This window comes from Bicyclus anynana, chromosome 21 (genome assembly GCF_947172395.1).
Source record: "Bicyclus anynana chromosome 21, ilBicAnyn1.1, whole genome shotgun sequence".
NCBI classification, from domain to species: Eukaryota; Metazoa; Arthropoda; class Insecta; order Lepidoptera; family Nymphalidae; genus Bicyclus; species Bicyclus anynana.
In genome coordinates, this window is record NC_069103.1 from 11,148,454 (window position 1) to 11,161,768 (window position 13,315).

Genomic DNA, 13,315 nt, shown 5'->3' on the forward strand with positions numbered 1-13,315 from the left:
TTTTTATGATTCTTTTTTTATTGAATAGGTAATAATGTTAACTTTCTTATTAGGAAGTGAGTGATGAGTGTTATAAACATAAGAGAAGACAAATATAATTAGAAAGCTCCGAACTGCTAAGCTATCGGGAGTTACAAGTGTTATTGTGAGTCAACCATAAAAGATAGACATATATATGCTATTGTGTTTTTATAGATAATTTTAAGGAGAACATTTCCGTCATACATGATTTCTATGTATCTTTAACCATTAAGGCTGTACACGCGACGTAAGCTTAAAAAATTGAGTAACTTCTCCCGTTTTCTCAACATTTCTCTTCACTGCTCTGCTCCTATTGATCGTAGCGTAATGAAAAGTATACTATAACCTGCCCAGGAGTATGTTGAAGAATTGTACCAAGTTTCGTTAAAATCCGTCTAGTAGTTTTTGTTTCTATAAAGAACATACAGACAGACAGACAGACAAAAATTTTACTGATTGCATTTTTGTCATCAGTATCGATCACTAATCATCCCCTGATAGTTATTTTGGAAATATATTTCATGTACAGAATTGACCTCTCTACAGATTTATTATAAGTATAGATTAATTATATAGATTAATTAGAACGAAAAATCCAGTTACACTAATTAAGTAGGTATATAGGTATAATTACATCTTAATTTCTTAAAATGCACAAACTGAAAAGTTAAAGATGCGTGCCCCGGATCGGATTCGAACATACGCCCTCCGAATCGATGGCAGAGGTCATATCCACTCCTAATCCGCATTTTGGCAGCGCGATGTACTATTAGCTTAACCCCTCTCGTACTTAGAGGAGACTCGTGCTCAACAGTGAGCCAAATATGGGTTGTGAATGATCATGATGATGATAAGTGCATCAAAACAAAATGACAACAATTAATATAATAAATAAAATAAACATTCTGCTGTTGACTGCGGAGCGGGGCCTTGGTTCTTTGCCAAGGGCCTGGCGCTTGGAAAGTCATTGAGAAGGGGAACGTTCTTTGTAATGCTCTGCAGCACTGGTATAGCCACCCCGAGGGTGGCTAGTATAACACCAGCTACACACGATCCAGTTTACCGTCAAGTCTGCAGCGCTATAGGGATGTAGGCAGTAAAAAGATTTCAAAATGTGGCCATGCTTATAGTTTTTGATATTTTCCGGGGTTCCGTAAGTAAACGATATAACGGGACCATATGTTCAGTTCACTAGACAGATGAAATTTTAGCAGATTTCTGCTGCTGCTATAACAAAATAAATACTATAAAATAGAATAAAATAAATATTTAAAAGGGGTCCCATACAACACACGTGATAATGGTACGGAACCCTTCGTGCGTGAGTCCAACTCGCCCTTGGTTGGGTTTATTTTCATTGCCCACATATCTAAGTGCGCTGCAGATTTGACGGTTAACTTGATAGTGTGTGTTAACACAAGTTACAGATAATTTGTTTTCGATCTAATGTAAGAACGGAACCAACCCACCCAAAGTTTCGGAATAAATATTTATTTACTTGATAAATGCAAGAAGCATCTCGAAATGGAGTTTTATTTATGTATTTATTAGTTTTATTTACAATTACTTACACTAACTAAGACAATAATATTTAACTAGATTATAAATCAATTTAATGTAGTACTTATTTACAAATTAACACATCATGTAATAATGAAGAAAAGTAAATAAAAAATAACTTAAATAACACAAATAAAAAACATGCATATTAATTTAAAAAGAAAAAAATTGGTGAAAGAAAGCATGAAAATAAAGCAAGTAAAACTCACAGAGTTTTAAATGCATTCGAAATGTGTATAAGTTATTATTGTGAACAGCGATCTAAAGTTAGCACAAATAATATTGCGCAGTAAATGCATTCGAAAAGTCCAAGAGATTATGTTGAAAAGCGTATATACTATATAGTAATAACAAATAATAATAATAAGTTCAGTAAAAGCATTCAAAAAGACCATTATTGTTTATGATAGCATAGGCATAGTCATCACAAAAATGAGTGCACTACCTAAATGCACTCGTAAAGTCCAAGTAATTATTATGAAATGGTGACATCACAAAGTTCAGTACATGCATTTGAAAGGTCAAGCGATCATTATTAATGGCGTACGTATGTAATGCTATGAAAAGTAATAAAAGCATTCGAAAAGTCAGTGATTATTATGAAAAACGTATCTAAAGTCATCACAAATAATAATTAATGCAGTAAATGCATTCAACAAGTCCAATTGATTATTATGAACAGCAAAGCTCATCACAAATAATAAGTGCAGTAAATGCATTCAAGATGTAAAAGTGATTATTATGATAGCGTAGCTAAAGTCGTCACAAATAATAAGTGCAGTAAATGCATTCAAGATGTGAAAGTGATTATTATGATAGCGTAGCTAAAGTCATCACAAATAATAAGTGCAGTAAATGCATTCAAGATGTGAAAGTGATTATTATGATAGCTTAGCTAAAGTCATCACAAATAATAAGTGCAGTAAATGCATTCAAGATGTGAAAGTGATTATTATCATAGCGTAGCTAAAGTCATCACAAATAATAAGTGCAGTAAATGCATTCAAGATGTAAATGTGATTATTATGATAGCGTAGCTAATGACATCACAAATAATAAGTGCAGTAAATGCATTCAAAAAGTATAAGTGATTATTATGGAAAGCGCATCTAAAGTCATCACAAATAATAATTAATGCAGTAAATGCATTCAACAAGTCCAATTGATTATTATGAACAGCAAAGCTCATCACAAATAATAAGTGCAGTAAATGCATTCAAGATGTAAAAGTGATTATTATGATAGCGTAGCTAAAGTCATCACAAATAATAAGTGCAGTAAATGCATTCAAGATGTGAAAGTGATTATTAGGAATAGCAAAGCTAATGACATCACAAATAATAAGTGCAGTAAATGCATTCAAAAAGTATAAGTATAAGATTATTATGAAAAGCGCATCTAAAGACATCACGAATATTATGTGCATTCAATGCATTCTAACTGATTAGTATAAATAATTGATTAGCTAACTAATATCTAATGTCACATCACAAATAATAAGCGAGTAATAATAATGTCTTGTTCCGACTAATTTATTGGAGGGGAACGGGAATATTGGTCATATTCAAAAGATATGGCAAATATGCTTAGTAAGCCACCTCGTCTTCAAGCTTCCTTTGCCAAGACCGTGTCGCGTTTTGCTCATGAAGGGTGAATAAATGACATACACAGAAATAAAATACGCAGTATTCCAATTTGTGCTTTATTTATGAAAAAAATTGTAAATTATCCTACAATGAATCTCCGAATGAAATAGACTTACATATCGTTTTATGTATCAAATACATTATTTGCTCATCGCCAGATCAAACCACATAAGAACAATATAGTTTTAAAATATTATCTACAGAATCCGTCGTCGGCGATTCGGTTACCAAAAATACAATCTCGCGTTCGGGGCGGGGCCTCGGGCTCTGTACACGGCAATATACAGCGGCGCGCTCAGCCGAGCAGCGCCTCCATGGTGTAGGGGTGCGGCGGCGGCGGGCGCGGCTGCTGTCAGTCCAGGATCACCAGCTGCAGCGGCGCCGCGCCCGCGCCCGCGCCCGCCGCCTTGCCCGCGCCCGCGCCCGCCAGCGCGCCGCCGCCCAGCAGCGCGCCCGCGTTCGCCAGCGCGCCAACGCCCACGAGCGCGCCGCGCATGGCCCGCCACGGCGCGCGCGCGCCGCGCCGCAGGTCGCCGCAGCTCAGCGACCGCCGCGCGCTCCTGCGAACCGACACACGCCGTCACACACACCACACCACACTAAATACGTGTAATACATTCGTCTATTCCATCACGTCATTGAATAAAATTATCAATGGTAGTATACATGTCTTCAATGGCGACAGAGCTTTTATGAGTACATTTAGGAAGCAACCAACCAATGTTGGTAAAAAAATGGTATTGTTACTGATGTAATTATAAGCAAACGACGCTGGTCACCGGCCACCGCGACCTGCCAAATTTACGAAGAATGATAAATAAAAAGAAATCTCACTTGGCAGCCTCTGTAGCTCTGTAGTAGAGGTCGTCGGGCGCGTCCATCCATGAGATGACGTGACGCCGGCCACCGCGACCAGTCAAATTTGTCGGTTTGCCGTTCACCTGGGACAATGGAATATAAACTGTGTGATTATTAAATGAAAAGAAAATAATTCAATGACTTAAATAATCATGGGCATAGAGTGATGAAATAAAAAATTACAATAAAGCATTCGTGATTTCATTAATATCGACGTTTTTGAGCTTTATGAACACGTTTCGCTCAAAAAATTCCAAAATCCTCTGTATGTTTTTAATATTTTTCATGATCAGCATAGAAATATAAGTCGTACTGATCTGACAAATTATTTTATTTCCCGAAGTTAAGAGCTAATTAGTTATTAGGATCGAATTAGGAAGAAACTTAGGATCAAATTAGGAAAAAATATTTTTTTTAAATATTTGGTTGTGAGATTCCAAAAATGCGTGGTCCGAATCTTATCGTCTCATCCCATCAGAGATAATAAAACAGTAAGCTTGATTATTTTCTTTGGTTCTGAGATATTGTCGCTATCTATGGGCCACTTAAGAAGGGTCAGATTCACACAGCGGGCGATGGAACGAGCCATGCGCGAAGTATCTCTGCGTGATCGAATCAGGAATGAGGAGAACCGAAGAAGAACCAAAGTTACCGACATAGCTCAACGAGAAGCTGAAGTGGCAATGGGCGGGGGACATAGTTTAAAGAGCCGATGGACGTTATGGTCCTAAGGTCACTAGAAATCGCAGTGTCGACCCCCCACTAGGTGTACTGACGACATCAAGCTAGTCGTAGGGATTCGCTGGGTGCAGGATCGTGATGTTTGGTAGTCCCTACAAAAGGCCTATGTCCTGCAGTGGACGTCCATCGGCTGATATGATGATGACGAATTGCTTTTTTTTATCCACTTACGTGTGCAAAAACGTGCGCGGGCAGCGGCTGTCCGGTGGCCTGCGCGCGCGCGCACATGGCGGCGTACTGCTCGCGCGACGGCCGCTGCATGGGCGCCGGGTGCTTGTTGGGCCGCTTGGCGGGGGGCGCGCCGCCTTCCCGCGCGCCGCTCGCGCCGCCCGCGCCTCCTGGTGTACACAGGGCAACATTTTACTACTGCCTAGCAATTGACACATCACATTTATTACCACATTGCAACATAGCATGACCATTTGAGCGACAATAATAACAATTATATATATTTTTTTTTAATCAAAAATTTAGTAATCTTTTTTCGTTTTGAATTAGGCGGTCATGCTATGAATGTACACAAGTAGCTCTCATTAACAATAATACTGTGAAATAGTTTTATACTTTTCAACGTTGTTAACAATTCAAGCTATTTGGGTTGTGGTAAATGTAACGCCTCTGCCACACAGATTTTGACGCCGTGCGATTTTAGAGGCTAAACCGTATACACGGTAATAAATCTGTTTGAGAGAGGCTCAACTGTGCATGTAGCAGCGATATCAACGCTAGCAGTGGTATTCCACCATTATATAAACAAAATAGATGCCACGCGAACTTTGCTATCCAGTACAATGCACAGTTAATTACATCCAGACATAAAACGCTGAGCGTATCCCTTGAAATTATACAGTCAACATTCTTGTATTTAACATACAAGATCTTTGTGACTGTATTATTTCTGTGATAGATGTCATGAACAAAGCTTGTAATTTTCATTTTAATGTTTGCTTTGTCTATGACTGAAAAAATAAGGAAGAATAATAATAGAAAGTGAAATAAAACATTCGCACAACATCTAATTACCTACCGAGGTGGTGCATTTTTTACCTCACGCCGGTGGTCTCACAACAAAGCAAAATATACAATATTAATAAGTCAATATTGGGACGGAGGTGGGGCTCAATAAAATTCACATAATTCAATCACTTTAATAAGGGGTGGTTTGTGTGGGAAATGAATAGACTCGAATAAATTTTATTTGTAAAAAAATATGGTTTCAAACCTGTTGCTACTCCAGCAAGAGAAAGCAGCACAAACAAAGAAATATTGGTCCCTTGAAACTGTTATTCTTCATAATTTCATAAGAAACAGGCAATTAGTATTTATATAACTTCAATTTTTTAAATTATGCCACTTACCACATGATATTTTTAACTTTGTTTTTCAGAAATAAATAAATTTTCTTAATTAATTTATATTAACTTTATAAATACACTAACGGGCGCCCTTAGACCTCTTTAATCCGGCCCTATCGCAAAATCCGTTCTTAGCGGATACCTACTAACTATAGACTACCTCCCTGCCAAATTTCATCTTTGTACTTCAAGCGGTTATCGAAATTTAGTAATGAATGACCTTTCGCATTTATATATTAAGATATCATAAATATATTTTCAATACACATACATAATAATAACTAAATAATAGTACAACTTAAGGACCCATCTGTTTATATTGAGCAAGTAAATTTAGAAAACCTTTGCAAAGGCATAATTAATACATATAAAAATACTGTTGTTGACCATACCGGTATAACTAGTAGTGGCAAATGTGTTCGTGAGTATAAAACATAAATTGTATGTGAAAATTTATTGCATGTGTTTAGGAAATAGATGCTGCATCAGAGCTATTATGAAAATTAAAAAAAAAAACTTTTATTCAAATTAGACAAATTAGACAAATCAAAGGACCTCTCACATTATATTGTAATTCGCTAATCAAATAATAGTAGTGCGCGATAGTTTGTTAAAGAATGATACATAAATACGCCTAAAATATATATTACCAGCTTTCGTCACTGGTAAATAATAAATATATAGCCGATGCACAGTGCAATTTGGATGACGAAGAAATGTGAGGTGATGTGCTGTGATGATGTCACGTGATGTGGCGTGATGTAGTGTGATGTGGTTGAGCCTCAGACCAATTACCATAGGACCTGCCTCCCTAGACATTACCTCTCTGTCAAAAGTATATGATGACGATCTAAAGTGTTTATACAAACTGCGCTATTCTATAGAATCAATGTTTCATTCATGTTAAAATTACACGTGTTGTATTACAATTTAAATATAGAGTTGTGTGTAGTGTAAGACGAAGATATATTTTTTTTAATTATTTTCGATGTCCTCATGCCCCTTAAAAAATGACAGGCTTTTTTCCAAAGTCCAAAGGTAATTGGTCTGAGGATTGAGGAATGGTCGTTGTGCGGTGTGGTGTAGTGTAGTACGGTGCAGGTGTGACGTGAAGTAACGTGGCGTCGCGAGGTGTGATGTGATGGTGTGATGTGATGTTGTGATGTGATGTGATGTGATGCGGTGTGATGCAGTGCGGTGCGGGCGGGGCGGATACTGACTGTCGAGTCCGTTGACGTCGTCGTAGGCGCGGCGCTTGAGCGCGGGCGGCGCGGGCAGCGCTGCCTGCGCGGCCGCCTCGTTGCGCCGCGCCTCTTGTTCTGCGCGCGACAGCACGCGCTCGTACATGAGGCTGCCGTCTGCAAACGACGTTTACATTTAGACCTTGTCCAGAAGGAGGGAATTCGTCGCGAATCGTATCGCGCGAATTCATACGCGCGTTGTCGAAGTACTAGACATCAATACATCGCGTCCACAAGCATCGCGCGAATTCAAAATACGCGCGTAAATCGCGTGCACTCTTAACTCGCGCGTGATTCGCGAACGAATTCGCCCCTTTAAGGTCTTATTATTAAAAATTCAACTTCGCAATTTAAATTGCAAGTGAAATTTGCCTTAAGAACTGGTAGTAGAAAAACTTCAAAGTGTTCATTGTTTGAGTTTCAAAGTGTTTATAATTGCATCTGCTTGAAATAAATACAATTGATTTAAATTTTAATTAATGAATTTGCTTTACAGTGGGACTGCAATCATACCCCGAGAGAGACTCTTGGGACTTTTGACTCTCTTGAGAAAATTCTCTGTTAATTCTCTGGTATGCAGGTTTCCTCACGATGTTTTTCTTTCACCGTTTGAGACACGTGATATTTAATTTCTTAAAAATGTACACACCTGAAAAGTTGGAGGTGCACGCCCCCGGACTGGATTCGAACCCACACCCTCTCGGTGTCGGATCATATCCACTGGGCTATCACGGCTCTTGCCTCTCTCTGCTCCCCAACTAACTCACGGAACACTTCGTACTATCTCGAGTCGTGACGACACAATCCGACCGCTAATGACACTCACTCGTGTCACACGTGCATACAGAAGTTTTAGTGAAACAACAGTGCAGTAATATGACCTGGCGCCTTGGGCGGTTTCGGGAAGGCGACGTGGTTGGGCGTGGGCATGCGGTCGCGCGGCGTGAGCACGAGCCACTCCTGCGCGCGCGGCGCGGCCGTGCCCAGCGCGGCGGCCAGGCGCGTGGCCACGGCGCCCACGGGCCCGCGCGCGCGCGGCACGCCCGCCGCGCCCGCACCGCGCATCTCCGCGCCGCCCAGCCCCGCCATCGCTATCGTACCTGCGAGAAACATACACTGGTCACTTCTAGAAATACATATAAATACTTCTATACTAATTCTAGCGGCTCTGTCTTCGTTGATCCAGCCCTGTCGCATCCGTTCTTATAGTCTGGCAGTCTATTTTTTTATTCATTCTTTACAAGTATGCCCTTGACTGCAGTCTCACGTGATGGTAAGTGATGATGCAATATATGATGGAAGCAGGCTAACTTGTTAGGAGGAGGATGAATATCCACAGCAATTTTCTGTTTCTACACGACATCGTACCGAAACGCTAAATCGCTTGGCGGTACGTCTTTGTCGGTAGGGTGGTAGCCACGGACGAAGCCTCCCACCAGTCAAAACGCGGGCGACGGGGAGAAAGACTGCGCGTCTGTGAAATCGTACCTGCGGGGAAGTGAGGTGCATCAGTCGTGAGTTTTTCATTCATCGCTAGACACACCCTGGCCCGCGCGGATTTTTAAGTTCAAAAACAAATTGTGACTATCTTTAACTCACTATAACCAATTAGTAGTAATAATAATTTGCTCTTAAATAATGCATTACTTACGAAGGTAAATATGATATTAATCTTATTAAACTTATCCAATTAAAAATCATTCGTCAAAAGTATTAAATTTTAATTAAAAAAAAAGTTACTCCGAAATATAATAATGCTCAAATGGGTGCAACACGCGCACTTATGGTGGGTGTACTCACACTCGTGCTTCACTTGGTGCAGGTTGATGGGCGAGAAGGGCGAGCGCGCGAAGTGCCGCGGGCGGCGCAGCGCGCGCGCCAGGCGGCGGGCGAGGCGCGTGAAGGGCGAGGCGCGCAGGTAGAAGGCGGCGCGCGTCTTCATCACCGGCCGCGCGCCCTCGCCGGGCCCGCCGTGCGCCGTCGCCACGTGCCGCGCCAGGTGCGCGCGCAGTTTGAACTCCTGCAACAGCCACAACTCATACTTGCACTCATTTTTTTTAATTCTCAACAAGTTAGCCCTTAAAAAAGACTTTACTCTGGATTAATACATAGATTACTTTTCATCTCGGAAAAATCGCGGCCGAATTCGTGGGCGACCGCTAGTCGTTGGTATACAAAAGCTTGGTATAGCAACAAGTAGCAGTACCTTAGCACAGTTGACAACAGTACAGCGGTGCGGGCGGTGCGACACCGACAGCGCCGTCTCCTCGCCCTCCGCGCGCGCGCTCCGCACCACCTCCGCCTCGCTCTCGCCGAACACGTCCGCTGTCTGGAACACAACAATGCCCACATTTTACAACAACTAAATAACAACATGTAATACAGATCGCGACAATAAGATGACCCTAAAAGCGATTTTTTTATTTATTTATTTATTTGGTCCACCAGTGACTGTTGCAGCATTTACACAAATACAATCTTAAAAAAAAACACAAACACAAGGCTCTGCACAATCAAATGAAGGTTTGGAGATTGTCTATAAAGGTATATAGCCCGAGATCCGTGGAACAAATTTACAAGTGATTACTATCAGGTTAATTTTCCGTGAGTGCATTCATCTTGATGAGACGCTCAACTCTTTTATTCACGAAAATTCTTGATTCTGGTAGCTAACTGGGTTTTCTGGGAATAAAAAATTCTGAGCGTCGGAACGAAACAATGTACCACGCAAGTTGTAAGACATTGTGACTGTTAAGTAGTACGTATTACGAACGTCATAAGGCAACTGTCACCGTACTCATGCTATCTAAAAACACTATAATTAAGCAACAGTATAAAAAACATCTGGTTAGTAACAACTTTTGGTAAACTACTCTCCTCCCAACTTGTATTATTAAAAGTTATTAAAAGTTGTTACTAACCAGCTGTTTTTTTACTGCTTAATTAATAGTTTATTTATAGTTTGTTTAGTGGCAATTTAACAGCCACAATGTCCTACAAATTCCGTGGTACATTGTCTCGTTCCGACGCTCAGTAATTTTCATAACTAACTAAATAAATAAATAAATAAAAATAACCTGGTACCAGGTTATGGTAACACTTCTTGATTTTAGTTAAATCAAGAATTTTCGTAAATGAAAAAGTTAAGCGTCTCATCGAGATGAAGTTACTCATGGAAAATAACTTGATAGTAATCAATTGTAAATTTGTTCCACAGATCCCGGGCTAAGTTTGTCATTTGTATTTTTGAAAGTCTGTGCAACAGTTTTTATAACCGTGTTAGATCATTGATCTTTGATCTTTGCCAGAGGGATAACGGTTAGCGAGGCAGGTCCTGTTATTAATGGTCAAAACTCTCGGACATTCAAGTGTCATATTATCTGTTCTTTCAAGTGATCTGCTGATCCCTATATTTTACAAAATAGAATAATCAGCTTTTATTCGGGGTCCTCCGGGGGCTCCAAGTTCCAACAAATGCACTTTACTTCAATAGAAATTTAAATATTATTGAAGTTCATACTTTACGCACGCTTGACTTGGGGGAGTAGCTAGTTAATGAGTTACGAAAAGTGTAATCGAGCGAGGCCAACGGAAGTCAAATTTCTTAAAATAATTTTACTAAAGTCGTTTCTATGCACACTGCTTTTTTAAATCAACAAAGGAATATACTAATAAGATTATTGTAAAATAACTCACCTTTAGTCCTCCATATTTTTTCCAGTACTGCCAACATGAGCCACACAATCTGTATTGTAAATGCTGTGGACCCCATGAATACCAGTGGTTTGAATTTGTAACTGAAATGAAATAATGTATTCTTTATGAGCACTACAATATATAAAATCTTAACTATACTCAGAGGCACAACTATCCGCTCACTTTAATATACTCGTGTCATATTAAAGAGGGCGGATAATTGTGCCTCTGAGTATATTTACATCCAAAATACCAAAATTTTCGCGCTATCATTAAATTGTTGGGATTGTTGTGCCACCCAATTTTTCCTAGTATTTCTGAGATAGCACGGTAAGGGTGACAGTTCGTTTCGCTTTTAAATAGTACGAATTATGGACATCATAAGGCAACTGTCACCGTAAAACACTTTAAAAGGAGTCTCAATATCTCAACGGTAATGGGGCCGGACTCATCACCGAGAGGTGCTGGTTCGGATGCCGCCCGCTGGACTGTCGTACCCACTCCTAACAGTCTTTTCCGACTATTTCCCCTTCAAAAAGTCGAAAAACGCTGTACGATGAATGGGAATATTGGTCATATTTAAAAGATATGGCGAATTTACCTTTTTTTTTTAATTTTAAATTTCCATTGTTGAAGTTAGGGAAGAAAAGGGGTAATCTCTGAACCAAACTGAACCAATTTTGAAAATTACGTTACTAATAGAATGCTACATCTTAACAAACTAACTGAAATCACGGGGCATCTGCTAGTATTATAAAGAGGTAAAGTTTGTGAGTTTGTGAAGTTTTAGAGGTAATCTCTGAATCTACTAAGCCGATTTTGAAAATTCTTATACCAATAGAGGGTCACGTTATTTGCGAGTGTCATAGCATAGGTTATATTTAATCCCTATATTCGCACGGGAACGGTAACTACACGGAGCGTCTGCTAGTTACCATTACCATAGCAGGGCATTAACTCGTTAATCCGTTAATCGTTAATTAATGAAGTTAACATTTCGATTAATGGATTAACTTTTAAAAATGTTAACGGACACGTTAATTTCCGTTAATATGCAGAAGTCGTTAATCCAATGCCTGCTATTTGCCGCGCGACGCAAAAAACAGGTTCAGACAAGTAAGAAATAATGAATATTTTTTTTTCAAAGAAATCAACAAATTACTATATTTATGTTAAATATAGATAACATCAACAAAAAACAAATTATGGCACTTTTCCCCAGTGTTCATTCTTATTTTTCCAATGGTGATCACATACAATGATATAAAAATGTAATATTACACAGTCATATTAACGGGTTAACTTGCGTTTATTCTTCCGGAATGTAGCGCTTTATCGTTTAACAATAGCAGTGGATATGACCTCTGCTTCCGATTCCGGAGGGTGTGGGTTCGAATCCGGTTCGGGGCATGCACCTCCAACTTTTCAGTTGTGTGCATTTTAAGAAATTAAATATCACGTGTCTCAATCGGTGAAGGAAAACATCGTGAGGAAACCTGCATACCAGAGAATTATCTTCATTCTCTGCATGTGTGAAGTCTACCAATCCGCATTGGGCCAGCGTGGTGGACTATTGGCCTCGAGCCCAGCCGAATATGGGTTGACGACGAAGCTAACTTTTTTTGTAGCGGATTAACGATTAACGAAGTTAACTATTTGATTAACGATGCCCAGCTATGACCATTACATACCTTGACACGACGCGCAGAGGCTGGGCGACACGGCGGCCGTGCCGTTGGTGCCGCCGTTGAGTACGGCGCCTTTACTCGCCGCGTTGGGCGCACTATTGATCAGAGCCGGGTTCGGTTTGTTGCTGCAAATCCAACGACAACTTAGTCTATGCGCCCCTTCATTGATACTCTCCCAACAAACAGAAAAAGCATTCACACATTTTAGCTACAGCAATCAAGGCCACCCTACCATGTAACGCACAAGAATCTATACTAATATTAAAGAGCTTGTTTGTTTGTTTGAACGCGCTAATCTCAGGAATCTTTCTTTGTTAGATAGCCCATTTATCGAGGAAGGTTATAGGCATTGACCTCTTATAATAAAAGGACGCACAATCATGTAGAAAATTTCACTTAAAACTGGCCAATTTTGCTTTGACAGTTTTAGAATTATTGGTAAAAAAAATTATACCTTTAAATATAGTCCAGTATTCAATAAAATCCCAAATTCAGAGCAAATTCAATCT

At 39.8% G+C, this 13,315-nt stretch overlaps 1 protein-coding gene across 1 annotated transcript in view; it reads right to left on the bottom strand.

Moving 5' to 3' along the window:
• Positions 1 to 3,399: 3,399 nt before the first annotated feature.
• LOC112046452 (metastasis-associated protein MTA3) overlaps positions 3,400 to 13,315 on the bottom strand; it is a 112,324-nt gene continuing 102,408 nt past the window's right edge. The window contains exons 9-17 of the mRNA XM_052888111.1: positions 12,810 to 12,931; positions 11,119 to 11,219; positions 9,629 to 9,751; positions 9,223 to 9,442; positions 8,304 to 8,522; positions 7,402 to 7,539; positions 4,998 to 5,164; positions 4,062 to 4,168; positions 3,400 to 3,787 (exon numbers count right to left, since the gene is read on the bottom strand). Of these exons, the coding sequence (XP_052744071.1) occupies positions 3,580 to 3,787; positions 4,062 to 4,168; positions 4,998 to 5,164; positions 7,402 to 7,539; positions 8,304 to 8,522; positions 9,223 to 9,442; positions 9,629 to 9,751; positions 11,119 to 11,219; positions 12,810 to 12,931 (1,405 nt within the window). The 3' untranslated portion in view covers positions 3,400 to 3,579. The remainder of the gene's footprint in view (positions 3,788 to 4,061; positions 4,169 to 4,997; positions 5,165 to 7,401; positions 7,540 to 8,303; positions 8,523 to 9,222; positions 9,443 to 9,628; positions 9,752 to 11,118; positions 11,220 to 12,809; positions 12,932 to 13,315) is intronic.